General features: G+C 38.6%; 1 protein-coding gene across 2 annotated transcripts in view; it reads right to left on the reverse strand.

Moving 5' to 3' along the window:
• The window catches only part of LOC134743124 (calcyphosin-like protein), a 42,077-nt gene that overhangs the window by 3,132 nt on the left and 12,645 nt on the right, over nt 1-26,300 (reverse strand). Inside the window, exons 1-4 of one of the 2 annotated variants that reach the window (XM_063676465.1) lie at nt 4,560-4,718; nt 1,148-1,301; nt 444-540; nt 82-162 (exon numbers count right to left, since the gene is read on the reverse strand). In XM_063676465.1, the coding sequence (XP_063532535.1) occupies nt 82-162; nt 444-540; nt 1,148-1,301; nt 4,560-4,593 (366 nt within the window). In that variant the 5' untranslated portion in view covers nt 4,594-4,718. Of the gene's footprint in view, nt 1-81; nt 163-443; nt 541-1,147; nt 1,302-4,559; nt 4,719-26,300 lie in introns of those variants that run through there. The other variant, XM_063676464.1, reaches the window with a different exon arrangement.

Consider the following 26,300-nt stretch of genomic DNA (forward strand, 5'->3'; position numbering starts at 1 on the left):
TGGGACCTATTACTAAACTATATTCGTAAACAATATTCGTAACTTAATAAGTAATTTTGCAAGGAACAAACTCACACATACACGAATCTGTTTGACGAATTCATCGACACTAATAGAACCGCTGTCGTCTGTGTCGAAGTGAGCAAACAATTTCTCTGCATCCTGGAAAATAATGTAAACAATACACAATCAATGCCACATAACATAATATAGTTAGAAAGAGATAAGCGAAAGAAGAACGCTCTGTAATATACGAACGTCAACGCGTCATAGACACAAACCCTAATTTTTCATGAGACTCATGAAATAGGACCAATGTTAAAAACTTCACTACACTAAGCTACAGAATATTTATTATTTATTTATTTATATTGATTGATTGATTGAATATTTATTCATATTTATTTGATTGATTTTTTATTTATTTATTATTGGTGGATTACCTCGTGGCTTATGTCCAGTCCAGTGTTTTTGATGCCCGTTAAAAACTCTTCCCTGTTAAGTTGTTTTCTTCCGTCGTCATCCATTTTTCGGAAAATCCTGTTAAGTTTATATTCTATTAATAATGTTTGAAACTTTAATTTAATTTAGAACTAAGATTAATAAGAATAAGATGATTAAACGCATCTGCTGTTGCTGTAGTCGGTATGTAGATAAAATATTCGCAAATTGATTAAAACAGGGTTGCTCACAGTAACATTAACTCAACCAGTCCCAGGAATATACAACGTCAAAAAGTCCCAGAGGTTTTGTATGAAGCCGGGTCCGTGGGATTTAGAGGTAACTTTTCTGGCGACGCGATGTCACATCCTCGACTCGAGGGGTTAAGACCCAAGGCCAAATTCAAGGTTTTACAACTGGGTATGGAGAGCAGAACTTTAAATGTTAAGAGGATCCAATTACACCAGGCTACCATCAAAAACCAGTTCTGCTGGCGATGTAGAAAATATGCTAGGTTTAAAAACGGCTAGGCTAATTACGTGGATGAAAGATGGATTTTCTAGCTACCCCGTGAGTCCGTGGGTGACGTAGATGGAACAGGCTCCGATGGAGATTGCGGGATGACTAATATGCCTGCCGTTTAAATTGAATTCGTTCCACTCAGTTTGCACAGACTCCACTAAAGTTACTTAGTTGATGTACTCGCCTGCCCAGTTCCATAATTCCTGACGCGCCGCGTGTGAGGCACAGCAGACGCAGTCTCTCCAGAGGGTCAGTGATCGTGCTGAGCGCTCGTGCGCTCTTCTGCATCAACTCCTCCTCGACGCGGTACGGCGACGATTGCGGACGATGCCATGCTACTGTGGAATCAAATAATTATATACGATGAAAACCTGCATCTATTTTGCTTTTTACTAGGTACACTTTTTTACACATGTCATGTCTGGAAATAATTCAAGTATATAATATTGTCTTCGGTTACCGCGATAGTTACTCATGAAATAAAACTATGAAAACGGATTATATCGCGTATATTGAATTTATAATACATCCCGACGTTTCGAACCCTTTAACAGCGTTCGTGGTCAACCGGTGTCTGAGGAAAAACTACAAAGTGCAAAAATACCCACATCCAAAAAATAATGAACCATAAACTAATCGCACTTAAACTATTGTGAGACATATTTCGAAATATTTATCAGTACGGTTTTTACTCCAGGAACTCAGCGGTGGCAGAGCACGCGAACGATATAGGCGCGTCCCATTTCATTCGATAAAGCGAGATTACTGGTACGGGAGAAATGTTTTGTGCCGCGTAAGATTCGCGAGGCGATTGAAATTGCACGCCGCCCTAATTTCAATCGGGACGGAGGCTGGATGTTGCCACCTGCATGGAAGCCTATAATACCTAGGGTCAAGCGGCAAGTGTGTTGTGACGATCGCGGGGACACAGTGAGTGCAGTGTGCTTGACTTCGTTCGATACAGCCGCCCTACCAGACCTTCACTTGACGACTCCATCTGCGGACTGCCCCGCGCCCCCCGCCCCCGCCCCATCAGCGCGTGCGCAACGAGCGACGAGGCGGGCGGCGCGGGCAGTGCACGACGTACAACCGCCGCGAGCACTCGTGCCTGCGGAAGGATTCCCAAAGAATCCGAAACATATGCGACTAAAAATAATAGTGAGTAAAAACCGTACTGATAAATATTTTGAACCATAAACTTTAAGGCTGGTTGTACATGCAAAATCGGTTCATAAGGCTAGTTATACAATACAACTATTTTCAAGTAATGATATATATATACGCGATAAAGCTACGCCGGCTCCAACCCTACACCTCAGACCCGAGAAGATTTAATTCCCTCTTTAATTGTAGGAGGGTATAAGAATATGGGACCGGCAACTCACTCGGTGTGACACATCTTTTCAAAACATATTATACTCAGAATGTCCAACATCATCCAACACGAAGGTCTCACAGTCTATGCCTCGCTTGCTCCTTTATCAAATGGACTACCAGATCCCAAGCTGGTGGTGGGATGTATTATAAATTCAATGTACGCGATATAATCCGTTTTCATAGTTTTATTTCATAAATCAAAAATTAAAGTTTAGTTGAGCCTAACAAACTAGTATTATAGCAATAAACAAACTAGTATTTTAGCTCAAAACCTAAAATAAATGAAGTTCCTATCACTAATCACTAAGCGCCACTTGCACCATTCCAATAACCCAGGGTTAACCATGTAAACCTGGAGTCACCATCGTTACCAGTACAATTTGACACTGGGTTAACGGTTTAACCGGTTAACCCCGGGTTAGTGGGATGGTGCAAGTGGGCCTAAAAGTAAAAAATAAAAAAAATAAAAATTAATAGAAAACAAAAAAAAATAAAGAAAACCAAAATAACTTCATTTGATTTCTTTTTAAAAAAAGGGAACCACAGCCTCAAGAAAACCAACCCACTGAAAAGCACAAAATAATTTTTATACCTATATCCTGTCGTAACGCAAATTTCTGCCAAAAAGTAATTATACCTAATAATAAGTAAAATAATAATCATCAGGGTGATTACTTAGTTTTTGAAGGCGATGCCAAAGAAATGAAATTAAGTTATTTTGGTTTTGTTTTTTTTTTATAAAAATAAATAGTTTTGGTTTATTTGCTTTAGTCTTTAGGGTTCCGTATCCAAAGGGTAAAAACGGGACCCTATTACTAAGACTCCACTGTCTATCTGTCTATCACCAGGCTGTATCTCATGAACCGTGATAACTAGACAGTTGAAATTTTCATTTATTACACAATTTATCAATGTGCTCATTCCAGGAGCATTTATGATCCACAATAATTCCTAAGAACATAGTATGTAGTATGTTTTTTTTATTTTATTATTAAGCCGTTTCATTTCCCATCTCAGGTTATTTGCTTTACTATTTATTTGTTTCATTATCATTTTCTTCGATAGGAACCCCTGTCTGGGTTAGGCCTCCTCCAGTTTTATCCAGTTTTCTCTTGTAGTATGTAGTGAATCTTTAATATTTTGATCTTGGTACATTACCTTAAGTAGTAGTAGTAAACTCTTTATTGTACAAATATACACATTAAAAATTACATGGTACAAATAAAAAGATGTACAAAGGCGAACTTATCCCTTTGAGGGATCTCTTCCAGTTAACCTTAAATGTTTGCTTTCAGCTGTTTTTGTTTGTAAACTGCGCAAAAGTAGTTGTATTATTATATTGTGCAACCATATTATAATTTGACAAAGAATTGTAGCATTTATGTCATCATTATATGTTATAGCTTTATAAAAAAAATATTACAACAAGCAGTAGGTATCTAGTTACTATGTCGTTAGTTAATTACCGCATACAATAAAACAGATTTTATTATTGATGGCTTTCTTCGTAAAGATGTAAATAGTAGATCAATAAAAATAAAAGTAACTAACATGTTTACAAACTATCACAAGCAGAAGTCGGCAGGGGTGAGTTATTTACCTCATAATTTGACATGCCTTACGTCATATTATAAGGCAAATAGCTCACCCCAGCCGACCTCTGATCATGAGACCTTATAATGCAGTAATCTTATCAAATACAAGTGGGCCAAATGTCACTTTAGGCAACTTATTTTGAATATCACTGTGGATTCCTTGGCGCAAATTTTACGCCTGCCGCCACCGAGTTTTTATTACTATAGAGACGACATACCAAACAATGAAATTGTCACAATCGGTACCTGTACCACGCGACTAAAACGTCTTAAGCGCCGTAAAATATATGGGACTTAGGCGTTTAGGTCGCGAGATTCACGCTCCGCTACCATGGTTTGATGCCAAAACGGTTTATGAAATGATAATAAACTGCCGCCTACTTCGGCAGTCGCGTTAACCTAGAAACATATATGGGCTAATCGATATCCACCCGAACGGCGTAGAAGTTCAGTTGCTGCAACCTAAAACTCGATTATACTAACACAACAATAACCGTAGTATAACATCACTACCGTAACAGAATTAGCTGCACGCAATAATAAGCCCATAGCGTTATAAAACCATAAAAAACAAATGTTGCAATCGTTTTATAGCCTACGAAACAAGAGCATAAATTAACTTACTGTTTGAATCTGTCTTTAATTTACCGGCATACATGTTTCACAATTAGTCGTTTTTAATTTTTATGATACCACAAAGATAACTGTATCTAATGCCAAAACATAAACATTTTCTTCTTAAACTTGTCGGACAGTGCGACCACTGCGACCAGTGCGTCTCGTAGGCCAAAGAGTATCGTAGGCGGCGATGTCCGCAACTAGGAAATGCAAAATGTATGGAAAAAGGTATAATACTAATGGCGGTGTAATGGCGGATATTGCCGTCTCATTCTCTCAGTGTATCCATCTTACTTCATCTGATAGTCGCCCTTTTTATCTGCTCTGTATCGGCTATATTGTGTTGTCGGGAGCTTCAACAATTTCTGTTAAGAGCGCTATTACATTTCGGGGTTGAGCGAGTTTAGGTATTTTACGCGCTGCGGCGGGCTGTGCGGGCTCAGTATAGTCAGTATGCCGATCCCTTCTACCACGTTTTCCCTCTCGCTCGCACTACAATGATGGATTAAATAATCTTGATCCTTCGTGAAGCATACTGAAAACAATTATAACGACACTAACTGTACTTAAATCATAAAATCATAATTATTGTTATTTGGTACGAAAATACGAAATCCAGTGCAAATGTACTTACTTTTGTACTATAAAAGAATTATTTTATACTAGAAAGAAATTATACTCGCTTGTTTACATGTTTCGTCATTACATTTGGTACAGGTACAGGGTAACCGTACCGCTTGGGTAGCGAAACTATTTTAGCTATTTGTAGCAGTGTTGGCCGTAATTGTTAATTTTAATTAACCATTGATCAATTGCATTAACCATTAGTTCCGCCATTAACCAATTGCATTAAAGTTAATTCGAATTAAATTTTTGAGACGTTAATGGCCATTGAAGTTAAAGTTTTGTTTAGTGTTGTTTGACATATCAGTCAAATTTGACAGATTGAAAGTTTTTGTCTTTTTTAGTGAAAATGAACATGGTTTGTTTGCTAAATTATATCCCAAAAAGATAATTTTCATCATCAAATGACAAAAACTGTCAATCTGTCAAATTTTACTGATATGTCAAACAACACTAAACTATGTCACTTAGTACCAAAATTTAACAAAACATGTTAATTTTCACTAAAAATGACAAAACCTGTCAATTTTGACAGTTTTGACAGATGTGTCAAACTACATTTTCCATCCCATAACTAATGTTGAAGGTCCTATCAAAATCGGACAAACCGTTTCTATTTGGGATCCAAAAATGTCAAAATGTCGCAAAATGACAATTTTGACAGATTGTATAAATTTACACTTAACAATGTCAATTGGTGCTAAATAATATCCCAAAAAGATAATTTTCACTGAAAATGACAAAAACTGTCAATCTGTCAAATTTGACTGATATGTCAAACAACACTAAACTATGTCACTTAGTACAAAACTTTAACAAAACATGTTAATTTTCACTAAAAATGACAAAACTGTCAAACTGTCAATTTTTACAGTTTTGACAGATGTATCAAACTACATTTTCCATCCCATGACTAATGTTGAAGGTCCTATCAAAATTGGACAAGCCGTTTCGATCTGGGATCCAAAACTGTCAAAAATGTCAATTTTGACAGATAGTATAAATCTACACTTAACAATGTTACTTGGTGCTAAATTATATCCCAAAAAGATAATTTTCCCTGAAAATGACAAAAAAACTGTCAATCTGTCAAATTTGACTGATATGTCAACCAAACCTTAGTTCCACTAGGTACTGCCAGGGTTCAGCATCAGCTCTATCATGGGTACTGCTCTCCTAAGTGCTCATCAAGACGAGTTGGATGACTAAAACAGCGTGTGCCTATGTTGCACCAAACCTTAGATCCACTAGGTACTGCCAGGGTTCAGCATCAGCTCTATCATGGGTACTGCTCTCCTAAGTGCTCATCAAGACGAGTCGGATGACTAAAACAGCGTGTGCCTATGTTGCACCAATCCTAAGTTCCACTAGGTACTGCCACGGTTCAGCATCAGCTCTATCATGAGTACTGCTCTCCCAAGTTGCTCATCAAGACGAGTCGAATGATCAAAACAGTGTGCGCCTATGTTGCACCAAACCTAAGTTCCAGTAGGTACTGCCAGGGTTCATAAGGAGGATGAGTAATACATACTCAAAACATATACAAGTTCAGTCTTAGTTATATCGGAGCATCGTTTATAATGGCGTAAACGCCATCGACAATAAGGTCCCTTTTTATAGGAAATACCACATTTTATTCTGTTTTTAGTATTTGTTGTTACAGCGGCAACAGAAATACATCTGTGAAACTTTCAACTGTCTAGCTATCACGGTTCATGAGATACAGCCTGGTGACAGACGGACAGACAGACAGACAGACAGAGGAGTCCTAATAATAGGGTCCCGTTTTTACCCTTTGGGTACGGAACCCTAAAAACAGAATAAAATAGATATTTAAGTGGTGCTCCCATACAACAAACGTGATTTATTTACCTTTTTGTGCGTAGTACGGAACCCTTTGTGCGCGAGTCCGACTCGCACTTGGCTGTTTTTTTTTTATTTACTACCTATAAAATGTCAGGTAATTTCAAATATTTTTATTGTTGTTCGGAAGTTTTACTATACTATATTATAATACTCAACAAATACAGTACTCGGATCAAAGTTTCTCAGTCGCAGTTTACACGCACACAGTATAGCGTTTTACACGGCGCCTGTCGCACACAACGATAAAAAAACCTCGTTTTCGCCGTCGAAAACGTGCGGAGCCGACCGACACAGGTCCGACCTCTTCAAGCTCTGCCGCGGTACTGAGATCGCCAGCGCGCGTCATCGGCAATATAGAGTAGTTTTCAAAAAATTGCCAAAAAATTAAAGAAGAATTTGATAAACACAAATGTATACCAACAGTATAAGCAAACGTTGTAGATTGCTCGTGTATAAAAATGACTTCGATACTAAGTAGATTTTCGTAGGAATTAACACTTGTTTCGAAGAGAAAATTCAATTCGTTTAACATTGATTTTCTCTTTCTTAAAAGCATGTAGGAAGAATATCGTTCGATATTCCTAAAGTACAGGATATTAGTAATACAAAATATCCAACTTTAGCAGAGTAAACTTCTCAAAATTTACAAATAAGAGCTCACAATTCAGTGCTTCACGCGGTTTTTCGTAAACGACCATCAGAAAAAAAATCATTACTAATTTAATTAGTCCTTTTTCTAAAATGTACAACGATATTCCTAAAGATAAGAAGACGCTCTTACTGGAACAAGTACTCTTTATTTCTAATAATGAGCGTAAAATCTTAAATCTTGTCGGGAATATCATCAATTTTACATTATTTCGACTTTTCTTGTAAGAGCGCTCTTAATTTATCGAGCTTTTCGTCGTATTTTTGGTTTTAATTCGTGTTATCAATTATCATTATATAAAAATCGTAATCGTTTCGGATTGTGCATATTTACAAAAATTCGACCCAGGAAACAATATAGAACTTGTGCTATTTGTGGAATTCTTGCCTACCGATGATAAAATAAAGAAAGGAAGTTTATGGCGAGATTCGCCTTGGATCCTGACCGATAAGCAAGAAATTAAGGTTTTGAATGATTCACGGTTAGTTTTGTGGCACTTCTATTTTTAGTATAAATAAATAATCAAATAACAAATAAGAAAGGAAAACTAATTATATTTTCTTCTGACAAAATCAAAGAACAACATTTTACATCAGTCAGTTTTTTGATAAACGAGAAGTACATAATCGGCTTAGCGGCCTGCGTTCGCTGGCGGACGTAAGCCGACCAAAGAGGTTCGCCACAGTTTCACTAAACTTATATTGACCGGGATATAGACCGTGATTACCTTTTGTATTATTTGTGAGCTCCCGATATTTCGACGCAGTTACATGCATCACCCGTCACCCGTGAACATGATGCATGTAACTGCGTCGAAATATCGGGAGCTCGCAAATAATACAAAAGGTAATCACGGTCTATATCCCGGTCAATATAAGTCTAGTGAAGCAAGAAATTGGACAATATTTAGTCCCGTGTAACGTGAAAGCACGATTGCATGCTTTATTTGTTAAAAAAATTTTAAAAATTGTTTTGTTCGTAACACAACGTTTCAAGAGCAGCACTACTCTTGAAACGGCGTCACTTGTAGCAGATTCTGTTCAGCATTTCCAGCCGATGAACAGACAAGAAAGGGCGACAAATATAACCTGCGAGAGTGGCACAAGAATTATATTATGTTTTCTGTTTTACTATCACGCAATGAATGTAGAAGACAAAATGACTAATTTTCTCTGGAGAAGATAACACTGCGAATTTTGGCAATTTATTTAAATACGTCCGAGCAAGGTGGCAAAGCAAAATAGGCTTTGTAATTTTTGTAATTTTTCTAAATAAAATACTAAGACTGCAAGGTTATTTGTTTAATTTTTTATCGATCAAAATGATAACTTACTATGTATCGCCCCAGAGATACCACGGAAAATGTATCGATAAATGCTGGAAATGCGTGCGTACAGCACTATTCGTTTCGCTATGTTGGCACTTACGTTGCTTGGCTCAATTTTGACGTTTGACGTATGTCATATTGTGCGTGTGTCACTAGACCTATACTAAATTGATTCCATTGGCCAGTAAGGAAATCCCGTCTCTTAAAACGTAGTGGTTATATACTCTTTGGCGGCGACGGCGACGATTTTTTTTTTTGTTTTTAGGTTTTTAGCCGACCTGAACCTGACAGTGACAGCAAACAAACAGCAGACAGAGCGTACTGGCACCGGCATCGTACCGGACCGCGATCTTGGTCCGATCACAATATCTCTTTCTCGCTCTCATATATAGCTGCGTCACTTAACGGACGTACGGCGGACAGGCCTCGGACCGGACTAAGGTCGCAGTCCGGTACGCCCTCTGTTATCAGATCACTACATAGTATAAAATAAAGTCGTTTACTGCTGTCTGCCTGTCCCTATGTATGCTTAGATCTTAAAACTACGCAACGGATTTTGATGCGGTTTTTTTTAATAGATAAGTGATTCAAGAGGAAGGATCATATATGTATTATATGTATAACATCACGATTGCACCCGTGCGAAGCCGGGGCGGGCCGCTAGTAGCTTTTATGAGTGTGAAAAGCCCTTTTGAGGCCCGGGGGGGATAAAGGTTAATTAAACATTGTGTATTACATTGAATATATAATTAATTAATTGGAAACACTGCATGTTTCGAACATCGCTAATTTGTTAAATACATACATATATCTTTACCATTAATATTGAATGAAGCATAGTGATCAAGTGCTGGACATCTCGAGGACGACGTCGACAAAAGCCTTAAAATACGCGTGTATGCTGTCCTGCTTGTCTTGTCCAAATGGTAGCATAGCAAACAAAGCCTTCGCCATGGATGAAAAATGCAAGGACCACGTCGCTAAAACGGAGTTGTGACATGAGACATGACATGCCGAGATCGCACGCACACATTCTCACTTATTGGGTTGGAGCCAATGACCGCTCGGCCCGACATTTACAAACGTGTGTGTGCGAGCGTAAATTTAATACGAGAATAATCGGCGTGTCATGATTGTCATGAAATCAATTGAAATCACAGTTTTGTCTTAGCGATGTCAAGTCCGTGGTATTTTAGGTCCATGCTTCTGGCCTGATCTCTACAGCTTGTAGGCCTGCCGCATTACAAGATCGAAGTAGGTGTCGTCCTCCATGGACACACTGATGCCGCTGTAGTAGTTCATGAACTCCTCAAGTGTTACCTGATAAGAGGAAAATATAAATTGGTTTAGGATATCCCTCATCCAGGCTTTTCGACTTCTGTGATTTGGATTTGGTTCTTAGAGAAGGATCATTGCAACATTTTCACATTACATATCAAGACATGATGAAGAAAAAAAATCCAAAATAAATAAAAGAAAGCTGCGCCCGGATGCGGCGGGCGGTTCTCAAAATAGCACAAACACCCCTAAAGGAATAGTAGGTATGGGTGCTAAGATCCTTTCTATATCTCTCTGGAAAGGACAATAAAAGCAGGCGGGCCGCAAGGCAGCTGTCGGTCGCCGGTATTTTATGCCAAGTCCTCGGACTCGGAAGTAGCCGGTAGTAATAAATGATGTCAAATGAGGACTTTATGCAGACGACTTGATATCACGATGATTTTGTACCCACCTTGCCATCAACGGTGCCCTCGTCCTCAAAGTTAGCTAGGAATTTTCCAATAAGCAGTTCTTCGGTCTCTTCACCGCTCTTGTACCTAAAAATAAGTGTGTTATCATTAGATACCCACTTCCATTCCGTCTCTTACAATTTACTCTTTATTCACGATGCAATTTAAATTACTTAAAGATGCACTTCGAAGATGATTAATTTTTGGAGTCACGCAGAACTATTATATAATCTGTGGTTTGTTTTTACTTTATGGATTGGTTACTCTTAAAATATAATGCAAAGAAATTACGGTTGCAAACCACGGGTCGAATAATAACATCTGGCGCGAGATTTGTACTAAATTAATATAAAGCAAAAGTGACCAAGGCATCGAGGCCAACCACTGTCAACATTTTCATATAGACATTTCGTCGTCAGCTCTCAGTACTATTAATTATTCTGTGCTCTCAGGGCAAAAACAATCGTCATGATAATTACAGTAAAAATCGCTTAATTAATACGTTTTTCTACTCCAGCACTCTTATTTGTGGATTAAATTAGTTCCAGTGAGATCGAAATCAACTTCATAGGAAGCGCGGCGCGCGGGGCCCCGGCGTCAACAGCAGTTATGCAACTGTTGTTTTTTTAGGGTTCCGTACCCAAAGGGTAAAAGCGAGACCCTATTACTAAGACTCCGCTGTCCGTCTGTCTGTCTGTCACCAGGCTGTATCTCATGTACCGTGATAGCTACAGTTGAAATCACGGGCGTTTATCTACGAAGAACGAAACGTAGCCGTAGAGACGGCCTTGAGACGTCAGACCAACTCGATAATGACGTTTAAGTCCTTTGCTATTGGCTAACTCCCCACCGGTATTCGTACTGTCACTGAGCACTGTCAAATCGCGTCGCCGTTATTTTTTACGTCATTACAGTTTTCGCGTCGAGTTGTGAAGTGTTTGCGTTGATTAATTTCCGTACCTTTATTTCTCCGTGATAATTGTAATATTCAGTGCTACGTTTCATTTTGATTTTCAAAATGCCTCGCAAGTGCTGTATACCCGGCTGTAATAGCAGTAGTATACGAAAGGACGTTATGCTGCACAAAATGCCAGCGGCCAGTGAAAAAGTTTTATTGTGGCGGAAAACAATTTCAGCAGTTCCATTTACCATCTTTGAGGGTTTGACATCGGGTGAAATTAGTAAACTACACGTTTGCCACAATCACTTCGAGGCGAAATACGTGTCTTCGAAGATGCGGTTAAGGCCGAATGCCTGTCCAACATTGTTTACCCTCGAAGAAATCACCACTGGAACGCCTGCTCACTCATCTGCTGAAGGAGGTATGTAATGTTTATATAGGTTAACCATTTACTAATATCTTTTAAATACCACGTGGTATTTATTTGTCATTATAATTCTGTTACAGTATACAGGTACCTACGCGGAATTATTAAAACGGACACAACTTCAAGTTTTCTCACTCGATGCCGCCGCTGACATGGGTTTTCCACTTTTTCTAAATGGTTCGTGTATTCGTTATTCTTATTGTTGATATGAGTTTGTTACGTTAATTTGCATTCAGTGTTAGTCTGGCCTAGTGGGTACAATTTTATTATTCGTGTGATGAGCATGGATGGATATTTGTTCCTGAGTAATAATGGGTGTTTTGTATGAATTTAAGTATTTATAAATGGTTATATAACATATATTATTATATATGTATATGTATTTTTGCCCAAGTACCCACTACACAAGTTTTATTGCGCTTACCGTGCGTGGGACTCATTCATCAATCAATATATTAAATGATGAGTCAATCTGTCTAATAATGTTTGTAATATTTTATAGTTTTTAGTATTGGTCTTAAATCTTATATAGATACAGATGTAGTGCATAATTGTTTTCCATCGTATTTTCATGCTACTTCTGTCAACATCAGTACTTTTTGTACCGAGACTGACTGAAATAGCTAGACATGTTCGTATGTTTCAGTGACATTATTATACCTATATGTAACATCATTGTATAAAAAAAGTATTTTTTATTTTATACCATATCAAACAGAAAAAAAAATATGTTTTGCTTTTGTGTTAATTATTTTTAAGGCATGGTATTTATTTTTATTGTCTAATCGTTAGTACCACCAAATTTATTACCTAAGTATATGTAATGGGTATTTATTTTATCAGGATCCATGGAACTTGAAAGCATGGGAAATTCTGACCACTCTTATGCCAGAAAACGCCATTATGACCACACCTATGCTATGAATGCACCAATGAATGTATCAAATGATGCTGCTGCTGTACTTGTACCGTCACACATAACAACTGTAGTTGATACAGGTAATTTTATCATTTCTATTTTATATCATCACATATGTGTTGCTGTGAACTTCAAAACCTTTTCTGCAAACAAAAAGCAGAAATTATTTATTTGCATTGATAGTAACATACTGGCTGCAGTAATAGTAGTAATCGGACAGGCTATACCTATTGATATTTTTACCTGCTGATATACCTAGATTGTCAATATAATTAGTCAGTGATCCACAAGAAAGTTCAGAAGGCTTTCTCTACCTGTAGTACCTGTTAACCTTTGGGCCAAAAAGAGATCAAATAGTAATAGGTGCGTGAAATATTTTCAAAAGGTATTAGAGAAATTGAATACTAAATAAATACTATACTTAATTAGGAAAAAAAAATTATGATACATTTTATGTTTTCAGCAGATGGTTCACTGGAATCCATGCCACCTATTGCGGGACCGTCGACTGAGGCATCTCATCGAAATTCAGGTACCAATAATATTTACTTTCGCTCAGTATTCACAAACATTATTAATTTTAAGTTTATTTCTATCAATTTGTTGTTCCTGAGTAATTGTTGTGTAGTTAAATAAAATGGATTGAATTCTCTTTTTTAATCCAACATCTTTACACAAAATAAATGCTACTGGGAAACAAACAGTTTTTATATCAGTAAATATTAAATTATAATTATTACGAATTATTTATTTATATTTATTTAAGCCTTTATTTTTCCTTAAATGGTTTTACATGATAAAAAAAAGTTTTCTAATATTATTGTTTTCCATTTTTACTATTTTAAGGACCCCTGTTGGGTATAGGCCTCCTCCATATCTTTCCACCTTTCTCGGTCTTTTGCCTTGATTAGCCAATTTTCTCCGGCTGTGGCTATAATATCCTTGGATCACCTTGTTATGGGTTTTCCCGCCTTCCTTTTGCCATGGGGTCCTGGCCACTTTGTGACTTTGTTGGTCCATCTGTCATCTGTCAATCTTCCTATGTGGCCGGCCCATCTCCATTTCTGTTTCAGCACAAACTCGAGGGCATCTATGATGTTTGTTTTGGATCGTATGTACTTGCTGTTAACCTTGTCCTTTAGTTTTATACTGAGAATGCTCCTTTCCATGGCTCTTTGGCAGGTTCTTATCTTTAATTTGTTCTTGTTTGTGTGCACCCAAGTTTGAGAACCGTATGTAAGGCATGGTAAAATGCACGTGTCCATTACTGTTTTCTTATGTTTTAGATTGTAATTTCCTTTTAGAAGCTCTTTAAAACTCCAGTACTTCCTCCAGCTGTTATGGATTCTACGGTCTATCTCCTGGCTGTTGCTGTCAGTGTCGAAAGATATTCTCTTGCCCAAGTATATGTAACGGTCTACATATTCAAGTTCTTTGCCTTGTATGTGTATTTTTGTAGGGGCTCCGTTAGTCATAACTTTTGTTTTTGTATGGTTCATTTCTAATCCGACTTTACAGCTTTCCTCGTTCAGCTCATTTAACATTATTTGTAGAATGCTGGTATTTTCTGAAAATATAGCTATATCATCCGCGAAACGCAAATGACTTAAGTGTTTATCAAATACTTTAATTCCTTTTTTATCCCAGTCCAGTTGACAGAATATGCTTTGTAGCACAGCTATGAATAACTTTGGTGATATTGGGTCCCCTTGTCGGACTCCTCTGCCTATTTTGAATTATTTTCCTCTCGTTTCGAGTTTGACTCTGCTAGTACTGTTTTCATATATATTCCTTAGAGTGTTGATGTATTTAGAGTTTATCTTGCAGTCATTGAGGGCCTTCCAGATTGCGTTGTAGGAGATGCTGTCAAATGCCTTGGTGTAGTCTATGAAGACTACATAGAGAGGTTTGTTGTATTCTTTGTATCGTTCTATGATTTGTTCCATTGTGTGGATGTGGTCTGTTGTTGAGTAGCCTGACCGGAACCCCGCTTGCTCTACTGGTTGGAGATTGTCAATTTGTCTTGTTATTCTATTATTACGAATACTTGTAAATATTATTTTAAAAAATCACAAATATTTTTCAGAGCCCGTCTCCTCTGCAGATCAACCTTGCATTGCGGTTGTGGAGCCATCATTTGAGCAAACTCCACCGCAAACAGGTAACAAGAACATAAATGTACATCAGATCTAAAAGGGCTACATTTTTTGGACTGAGGCTGGCAAATAAGACTCGCTCACTAAAGCATCTAAGAGCAAGACAACTTATGCCGGCCAAGTATTGCAGAAAAAGTCCATCACAAATTTGTGACATTTCATTTAACAATTTAACAAGTGCACAGTAATTTGTCTAAATATGATGATGAGGAGGTCTTCTCTTTCTTGTGTGCCTCCACTGCATCCTGCTCATAGGTTAATGCAGGACTTGCTTTTTTTACTAAACATTTGTTATTAATCTGGAGGTTCTTAGTGCGAAGGGCATTTATTTGTGTGATATACATGAATATACCACACATGATAGGTTTCTGTAAAATAAAATTACTCGGCACTCCCCTTAAGGGATTTTTTTAAGAACTGCGGGTCAAAAAATTTGTTTTGACCTAGTATGCGTATGCCAAATGGCTAAACTGTACATCGATTCGCGGTTTTTATTTGAAATTGGGCTCATACGGCTTCCACTACAATTAAAGTGAACTCATACAGTAAAATTTATATTATTTTCAGAACTCGCACGGACGTCGGGTGTTCAAGAACAGAACACGAGAAAGGAACGAACTGCGAAATGGGCATGTCGCAAACGACTTCGAGTTGTATCTCACGCGGATCAACTGTCGCCAGAGTGCGAGGCTTTGTATAAATATTACAAAAAAGCCAAAAAACAAGTGGACTACTTCAGACGAGCCAAGATGGCGTCTAAGTTGTCAAAAGAGGCTTCGTTCAAACAATTAGTGGCAGGAATGAACTCTGTGGCAAGAAAATTTCTGTGGATGCAGATTAAACTCTGTACTACGAGTAAAAAAGGCAGAAGATTTAGCCTAGAGGAGAAAGTAATTGCACTTTCAATTATGAAGCAAAGCCCGAAATGCTACAGATTCTTGCAGAGAATATTCATCCTGCCATGCAAAACGACACTGAACAAGTTGTTATTAAATGTGAACATTGAAGCTGGCATTAATACCACGAATTAATAAACTAGTGGATGTGAAATGACTCCTATTTAGTATGAAAACCAGTGTCGCTAAACTCACACATTCATAGCCACGTTAAAATACGTCACACACTTACAAAATTGCTCTGATTCGTAGCAACTTTCCATACCAAAAAGTTATTACCGGTGGACATTTCTCGAACGAATATCAACTGTAGGCTACATGAGTGACGGTTTAAATTATAATGTCAAAGCTATATGACATACGACTCTTTCATTATCTCATTCATCTCACAAAAGCTCGCTCAACGTTCACCTAATACAACTACTCAACACCAGATGGCGTTATTTTATAGTTTTAAAATCACTTACTTATTACAGGCGAGAAAAGGGCTAAAAAACCAGTATAAGTAAGGTCTAATTACGCATGGTTTGTTACGGATCTCACGGTCACGTTACACTGGTGTTTTCGAGATCTCTACACGCCTGCGAGTAGCTAACCGTTGGAACATCGTTCCATTCGATATAGGTAGGGGACAGTGTAATCGGAGTGTTTTATCGATATTTGTGTGTTCAGTTAGGTATTGATATTTCATTACCGTATGTACACATACACATATACACATTTAGATGATACTTTATTTATGATTATAATATAGGTAGTGATAATCGTGATTGTATGAAAAATAATATGTAGTACAGTACAACAAATATCTAACTAGAAATTTGTTTCTTATTAATTGACCAACTAGGTTGTTAATGTGAACATTAAATATATCTTAAAGTCAAACAGATAAAATCATAGTTCTTTAAAGGTCTATTAACTCGGTATTGCTGTTATTTTGTGATCACAAATCTGCAATTACTTACATAGGTAAGTATTCGTCTTTAACAATATATTTACTTGTAGCAGCATTTAAGGCCAATCTAGACGGGACAACCTGATTAAATTGTCAAATTAATTGTATGGTGTGAAAGCATACATGAAACTGGCTCATCGATCCCACTTGATTTGATTGTAAGATTGTGACCTATCAAATCAGGAAGGGAAGGGGGGCGGCAAAATTCCAATATTTCACGCTAGTTTGCGTGGTACGGAACACTTTTTATTAATTAAGTGAGCCCGAATGTCACTAATAATTACTAAATTAGTAACTAAGTTTTAGGCGTGTGGACGCTAGATGAGATGTATGGCAATTTTATCCCCAGAAATCTTTCTCTAAGAAATGCTCCTAGCAAATGGTGCTATATTTTTGCGGAAACTAATTTTCTTGCCCAGTAGCATTGACCCATTTATTTTTAATATCGGCATCTTGTGGTAACCTACAATAATTAATAATAAAGAAATAGAAAATATAAAACGTTTATTCATGGCACATTGCATGCATTGTACGCATAAGTGCATTAAGTACCTAGTCTAATTATATTAACGATGAAAATATGATAGGTGTAAAAAACAAAAACTTATATAAAGGAATACGAAGGTTTGAAAGGTTGCCATGAAATGACCCCGACTTAACTTAGTGCTTGATGACCAGAGCTGCCATATTTACTAAGACATTGATTATCCCAAATAATAATTAGAAACGTGTCTAAAATAATAATTTATTACCGAACTACCAAACATCAAACTTGAAATATCGTAACTTTAACTTTATCGATATAAATATCGACATTGCGCAGCATCTGAGTAGCGAAGTTATTTGACATTTAGGATAGCGAATATTCCAGATAAACGTAAAGAATAGTGACAAAGGATTGTGAACTCTAAGTTCTAACTGATAAAATATAGATTTACTTAACGAACATTCGTAAATAATGCAATAGAAACAGATTTTTCGTATTTATCGGATTATATTTAAATAAATAACCACCGGTGATAGGAAATACCTCCACGTGAAAGATTTTTTAAACCGCTGTGATTTCTGCAGCTTAATACTGCACAATACGGCATTTTAAATTTAATTATCAATTTTTGTTAGACGAGCGTACGTACGACGTGAATGTCATTCGAGCATGAAGTTTACACAACAACTGAGCATAGTCTGTGCATAAAGTGAGTCGGTCGCTACTAACTGTCGGATAGACGGGAACGCCCACTTGCCATCTCCATCCTACTCCGTGATTAATACTCAAGTCTTTAATGTCATTAAACAAGAGGTATGTATGAATAAAAGCTATCTACTTATTCATAATTTTATAAGAGGTATCAAGTATTTTATTGTAAAAGGGATAAATAAGAGCAGGTAATGAACTGATTGTAGTTTCAAACATTAGAAATAAACCATGCACGGTGAGAGCTCGTACCTATGAGTTTCCCGGAGCTGAAGTACGAAATATACCAAAATATACGAACAATGTACGAAAAACCTAGTGCTTACTAAACATATTAAACATATTAATAACGGGTCACTCACGTGTTTTAAGTCGAAAAACGCTCGACGCTACTCCTATTAGTGGGATTATGTTATCAAATTGAACCCTAGACTACTTTAAGATGCAACCAGGACGACGCTAAAATGAGCAAGGCCTAACATTGGAATTAACATTTTATTTTATTTTCAGGTCTGCAAATGGAATGGGGCCAAAAGAATGTGTTCCATAATATTTGACGAGATGAAGTTGGAGGCTGGCGTCCATTACTCGAGAAAACATGACAATATCAATGGATTCGTGGAATTGTCTGAGAAGACCAACCACTTGGCCGACCACGCTCTAGCATTTATGATTAAAGGCGCGGTTTATAAGTGGCAACAACCGATGGCGTATTATTTCTCCGAAGGTGCCGCGTCGGGTCCGCAGATGAAGGCCATCATCAAGGCAATAGTGTCGGCCGTGTGCGAGACGGGCCTGCAGCCGATCGCTGTGATAAGAAACACGGACCTTCTGAAAGATACAACACATTCTCGTAAACTCAGGTCACTCCTTCAGTCGGTCAGTTTCTCTCTTCTTCCACTGGATCCAACTCATCATACGGCGTCATCGGACACTTGGCTCGATGTCATCTTTACTTCATCGCCAAGTCTTGTTACCAAGCAAGGTCAGTTCATGGCGCCTGGTTTCTCTCACCATGACCTCATATATGCATCTTACAAAATCAAGGCACCTAAATGCAAACCTGCTCTAATTCACATGCGTAGCTTCGCCAAGATTAATACTGAATCTCTTTTAAAAGACGCCGCTGCTATCGATTGGTCTCCTGTGCTCTCGACCTCGTCAACTGACACTAAGGTCTCTCTCTTTAATGATGCAATTTTAGGGCTTTTCAACAAACACGCGCCTGTTCATACAGTGAGAGTTAGGCGTCCGCCGGCTCCTTGGATCACTGAGGACGTCCGAATGGCAATGAGGAGGAGGAACAGAGCTTTCGGGCTCTTTAAACGTGACCGCGCGGATGACAACTGGAAACTCTTTAAGGCAGCACGTAATCGTTGCAACCAGGTGGTACGTACAGCGAAGCGGCGTTTTATTCACCGTAATGTTTCCTCTTCGTCTATGGCCGATGTTTGGAAATTTCTGCGATCTCTTGGCCTGGGAAAACCCCCCAACAGTTTTAATGGCAGTTCCTTTTCTCTCAACGACCTTAACAGGCATTTTTCCTCCGCTCCTTCAATTGACACCACTATTAAGGCCACTACTCTTTTGAACATATCTTCTTTGCGTTCTCCTGCCACAGATTCCTTTTCTTTCCGTCCTGTCTCTGAATTTGACATAAAGGTCATTATTAAAGCTATCCAGTCAAAAGCCGTAGGTTGTGATGATGTCAGTCGTTGCATGATTGTGTCAGTCCTCGACTGCGTACTTCCTGTGATAGCTGACATCATCAACTCTTCACTGGCCTCTGGTGAATTCCCTTCTCTTTGGCGTAAAGCTTTTGTGATTCCACTGCCTAAAATTAGTAATCCCACCACTCTCAGTAACTTTAGGCCCATTTCAATTCTTCCTTTCCTTTCGAAAATCGCTGAAGCGGTTGTTCATAAACAACTTTCGGTCTTCGTTTACTCGCATAACCTTTTAAGCCCTTTGCAGTCCGGTTTCCGACCAAGTCATAGCACCAGTACTGCGCTTGTTAAGGTAACAGAAGACATTAGGCGGGGCATGGAGAATCAAATGGTCACGGTCCTTATTCTTATTGACTTCTCTAACGCATTTAATACCGTTGACCATGACATTCTCCTTGCCTTGCTCAAACATATCAGTGTCTCTGAAACAGCCCTTAACTGGATTGCTGCATACTTGCGGGGGCGCCAGCAGGCAGTTCGAGTCAACCGGACTTTGTCTGACTGGTGTGATCTGGCAACTGGCGTGCCTCAAGGAGGTATCTTATCTCCACTTCTTTTTTCCACTTTTATCAATTTTATTACACCTGACCTTCGCTCTTCCTACCATCTGTATGCTGACGACTTGCAACTCTACGATCAGTGCTCCGTGACTGACCTCCCAACTTGCATTGGTAAACTTAACCTGGACCTTTTGCATATCCAGCAGTGGTCTGAGAGGTTTGGCCTCTTTGTAAATCCGTCAAAGTGCCAGGCTATCGTTATAGGTAGTTCCAGACAGCTTGCAAAACTAGACTTGGACGCACTTGCACCTGTAAGCTTTAACGGCTCCCCAATAAGATTTAGTCAGAGCGTTAAAGACTTGGGTGTTCTTTTTGACAATACCCTGAGTTGGAGGGCACAGGTTACTGAAATCAGCCGTAAGGTCATGGGCTCACTTCATTCTCTCAACAAACTGAAACACTTTTTACCGATCAAAACTAAAGTTGCATTAATGAACACCCTTATACTGCCCATTATTGATTATGGTGATGTTTGTTATCCGGACTTAAACGAAGAGCTTCTCGACAAATTGGATCGCCTGATGAATAACTGCATTCGCTTCATTTTTTGCCTCCGCAAATATGATCACATTTCTTCCTTTCGCTCTCAGCTTGGCTGGCTTCCAATTCGACAACGTCGCAATATTCGCTTGCTTTCCACTCTCTTTTCTGTGCTTAACGATCCACACTCTCCTGAGTACCTCAAATCCTTATTTCAATACTACGGCATTTCTCGCGACCGCCAACTTCGCTCTTCTGGCAATATGTCTCTGTCCATCCCTTTTCACCGAACCGGGTTCATGTCGTATTCGTTCACTGTGCAGGTGGCGCGCCTTTGGAACGGACTTCCTTTTAACATAAAAAATGCGCCAAATAAGTTCGCGTTCAAAAAATCCTTACGTGCTTTCTATGCTAGCGGAAATAAAGTTTCTTAGTGTATTTTTATTAGTTTCATAATGAGTCTCGTCGTTATTTATATATATATTATATATGTATATTATATTTGTATATATATGTGATTATATGTTATTTTTATTTTATTTTTGCTGTTGTATTTGTAGCACCGCCCACAATTTCTCTGCTTAGCCTTAAGGTTGACTGGTAGAGAATGCCTTATGGCATTAAGTCCGCCTTTTGTACTGTAAGGTTTTCTTTTGTGCAATAAAGATTAAATAAATAAATAAATAAATAAGCGACCAAGGGACTTCGTTTCAAAGCGCCTTTAAAAGCCTTCAAGAGGATACTAGAAGATCACAAATCTTAGCAGGCCAGGAGCCCGGTAAATATCTCGTACATATTTTTAATTTTATGGAGATTAAAGTATGTGTGAATGAAACTCCTCTAACAAAACGGTTTTGAAACTCTTTGTGTAGTTCTACGCAGACCAGCTTGTGCTTCTTCTTTTGAAATTGCTCTGTTTTATCAAACCAAAATTAATGTTGTAATTTCACAATTTAAAATGCGTACCAAACAGTATAAAACGTTTTACTTTAAGGTTGTAGTGTGGTTATATTATTTATATGTATTTTTTTGTATATTTTCCAGATGACACTATACACTTAAATGGCCAAAGCCTTAGTGTGTTGTATGACCCGCCACATTTAATTAAAGGAGTCAGGAATAACTTCTTAACGAAGAATATTGTAATGGAGGATAAAGTCTCTAAGTGGCAGGACTTGGTGGACGTGTACCGCACCGACTGCGGCCACGCGCAGGCTCGCCTGCTGCACAAGCTCAACGACGAGCACATACTCCCGGAGAAAATTAAAAAAATGAAGGTATAATTATTTATATAAGGGACTAAGCAAACTCTCTTGCTTCCAATCGTTTAAGATGGAAAAAAGATAAGGCTAAATCAGAACTACGAGCTTGGCGAGTAATTCAAAAAGAAAAGCTAGCCTTTAGTATATTATGAATAACAATGGTTGCTTTCATCCCATAGTTAATCACTCTACTTATACTTTTCATTTCGGTTATAGGGAAAGTAAATTACTTAACTACATCCACAAAAAATGTATAAACTTGTTGTACCTACTATATTTAATTATATGAACGGGTCTACCGCGATATATAATTTCTATCCGTACCACAGCTAGTGCAACTCGGCTTGAACGTCGGATTTAGGGTAAAAACAATTACATATAGTTAAAATTGTGTGCAAAACGCGATTTCGCGTTTAAAGTGCTATATTGTTATAAGTTATAACTAATGTCATGCAACGTTGTTGTAGCTTACATTATCTCCCTTGCGTTATCCCGGCTTCTTGCCACGGAGCCTGGGGTCTGCTTGAATTAATTTCAAGAATTGAAGTAGGCACTAGTTTTTTTTATGGAAGCGACTGCCGTCTGACCTTCCAACCTAAGTTTATTGGGATTAGTCCGGTTTCCTCACGATGTTTTCTTTTAATGAAAAGCGACTGGCAAATATCAGACAATATTTCGTACGTAAGCTCCGAAAAACTCATTTTTACGAGCCAGGGCCTGAACCTGCGACCTTCTGATTTAAAGTCACGCGATCTTACCACAAGGCCACCAGCGCTTCCTAGTTGTAGCTTACATAGATTTTGAAACCCGATCGACAGGACGACAGATATTTATATTTATTATTGTTGTGTTTCAGGTGAAAAACTGTGTACGTGTTTTCAGTCAAACCATGGCAGGAGCTTTATCCTACACAGCTTCATTTTGTGAGTACATGTAATCAATAATAACAATGTCCCTGCACTAAGCAGATTTATTGGGTCTTGTGCGGTTGCTTCACGATGTTTACCTTCATCCAAAAGGCAAATAAAATAAAATAAACGTGTACGTGTATGGCCCTCCTAGCCTAGTCAGTAGTCCCGGGTTTAATTCCCGGTACGGGCATTTATTTGTGTGTTTATCGCGAATATTTGGACCTGAGTCATGATCATGAATGGTTTTTATTTATCTAAGTATGTATATCGTCGCCGGGCGCCCGTAGTATAAGCTTAGGCGAAGGGCCCCCGTAGCGGCGTGGCACCGTAAAGCTTTGGTTTCCTAGGAAAGCGGTGCCGGCATATAGCGGCCGTCATATAGTGGACGCAAAAAGACGGCCGTCTTTACGGTGACGACATGTGGAAAGTTCCGGGGCCGTATAACACACCGTCGGCCACCAATCATTTATTCATATCTCGTGGTACAGAAGGTGCATTTGAAATGTCGTCGTCCTCGCTGCTTCCAGTTGGAGTTGGCACTCTTTTCGTACGTCGGTCCGGTCAAAAAAAACCCCCAATACCTAATGGCTTCACCGCTATCCAAAACACGTGTATCACAAAAGAGAAATTGCTGCACAGTTTCATAACGATTTTTGTAACATTTTCCAGCGCACTACGCGGACGGCACACCGGTCAGCGCGACGCTGGCCAACACGGCGGAGCTGGTGGCGTTCCTCGACGACCTCTTCGATAGCGTCAACGGTGCCAGCACGCACCACAAGCACACCAAGGGAAAGAAATTACGGACTGCAGTGACAGAAAACTCTGAACATCACGCTTTCTGGGCGAAGGCCATACCTATCATCGAAAACATGAAATTCTGCGATCAGAACGGCAAACTGACCACAGTGCCGAGCTTAAGAAATTGGGTGACGACGTTAAAAAGTTTTCAAAGGCTGTGGCAGGTCATGAAAGATAAAAACATAAAGATAATGCGCCCGCGGTATTTTAATTCTGACGCGATCGAAAATTTCTTTGGAAGAGTGCGGGCATACAATGCCAGAAATAATGACCCGACCTGCTACGCCTTTGAGTGCACATTTAAGTCATTACTAATTACTAATTTTATAAAATTTCACGAAAATACTTATAATTGTGAAGAAGACTGTGCTGAGCAAGTTATTAAAATTCAATCATTGTTTTCGCACACCGAAGAAACCAGTTTAATGGACGAGAATACTGCCATATCAGTTGATTCTGCGCCTTCCTCATTTTCGGTCTCCAACGATCGTGAGGACGGCGCAGAACAACTATTGGTTCAAGCCACACGGGAGCGTCTACATGTACACTCGCGGGCATATACCGCGGGATGGGTCACTAGAAAAGTATTGAAAACACTTGGTTGCAAAAACTGTGAAAAAGATTTAACAACAGAAGAAACAGATATCCACAAATGGATATCTAAAAGAGAATATAATGTAATTAAAAAAAAAAATTGACCTATCCCTCGGAGCATGCTGTGGCGTCTTTTGGCAACATTGTCGAAAAATCAAATGAATATTTGGAACACAACGCGCATAAATCAAACATAAAAAAACAAATCACTCAAATTTTAATGTCCAAATATTCATTTGATTTTATCAAATGCGAAATTCACCGTGATTTGGCTAGGCAGACGTTCATTTCTGTATCTTTAACTCTGAGCATTTTTAACTGGTGTAATACAATAAATAAAATTTTAAAAGGCACCGATGTATCGAGACTGAATATTAAGAACTTGCCTCTCATGCAAGCACAGGCTTACAGGAAATATAAGAAAAGGTTCAGAAATAAATGATAATAAGTATTACATGGTTCTTTCATTTAAAACGTTATTTCAGATTATCTGGAAAGATTCTGGATAAACTGAAATAACTTTCCCTATACTCTGATTTGTAATTAAATTCCAAAAAACTAACCTCACTCAGATCCTTTTTCTTTCGTAATAATGCAAAATATGTAAAGAAGTAAACTTAAAACATACGGAAAAGAGAAAAAGTGAGGTTAGATTATTGGAATTTAATTATAAATCAGAGATTTATAAAAAAAAGCCTTTTTATGAAATTATGGTAAAATTGAATTTTAAAATTCCCGCGCTGTGAGAAGCGTAGAATTCAAATTTCTTGATTATTCCCGCCATTTGCATTTAAAAAAAAACAAACGTCATTATCGAGTTGTACTGACCACAGATACTTAACGACTAAACTACAAGTAGGCCAGACGTTTGTCTGATACGTAGTATCTTCTTAGTAGTTTGTGGTTGAAATTTTCACAGATGATGTATTTCTGTTGCTGCTATAACAACAAATACTAAAAACAGAATAATATAAATATTTAAATGGGGCTCCCATACAAAAAACGTGATTTTTTTTGCTGTTTTTATTCCGTAATGGTACGGAACCCTTCGTGCGCGAGTCCGACTCGCACTTGGCCGTTTTTTTATATTCTGACTTAGGCAAACATATGCAACTCAACTTCGTTTCGTTTTGTAACTTCGGTCCTTTAATTTTAAGATCCTTAATGGCTCCTCTACACGATGGCCCAGCACTGTACCAGCGAGATGGCCATGTGATAGTTATGGCTCCTCTACACGATTGCCCAGCGCTGGACCAGCGATATGGCCATGCGATGGTTATGGCTCCTCTACACGATTGCCCAGCGCTGGACCAGCGATATGGCCATGCGATGGTTATGGCTCCTCTACACGATTGCCCAGCGCTGGACCAGCGATATGGCCATGCGATGGTTATGGCTCCTCTACACGATTGCCCAGCGCTGGACCAGCGATATGGCCATGCGATGGTTGAGAGGACGCACTATGGAATGGGCCACGTGTACCTATAGATGCGTACGCACCATCGCCGGCCCACCTTTGATGTGCGGACGAAAAACCGACACCGTGGCCATCCTATCGCCATCCCGCCGCGCCATAAGCGACTACCCTCTCTACACGATGGCCCATCGTGTAGAGGAGCCAATTATGTACCTGTTGCACAAAATACTATTTACCTACCGCGTAATATACATTTTACGCAGACCAGGACCAGTCCCTTGTTACAGAATCTTCTTAAGCGGGTTTAACCCGTTTAACAGTAAGTACCTCGGGTTTCCACCGCAGGAGTAAAT

The sequence above is a fragment of the Cydia strobilella genome, chromosome 7 (assembly GCF_947568885.1).
Source record: "Cydia strobilella chromosome 7, ilCydStro3.1, whole genome shotgun sequence".
In the NCBI taxonomy this organism is placed as follows: Eukaryota; Metazoa; Arthropoda; class Insecta; order Lepidoptera; family Tortricidae; genus Cydia; species Cydia strobilella.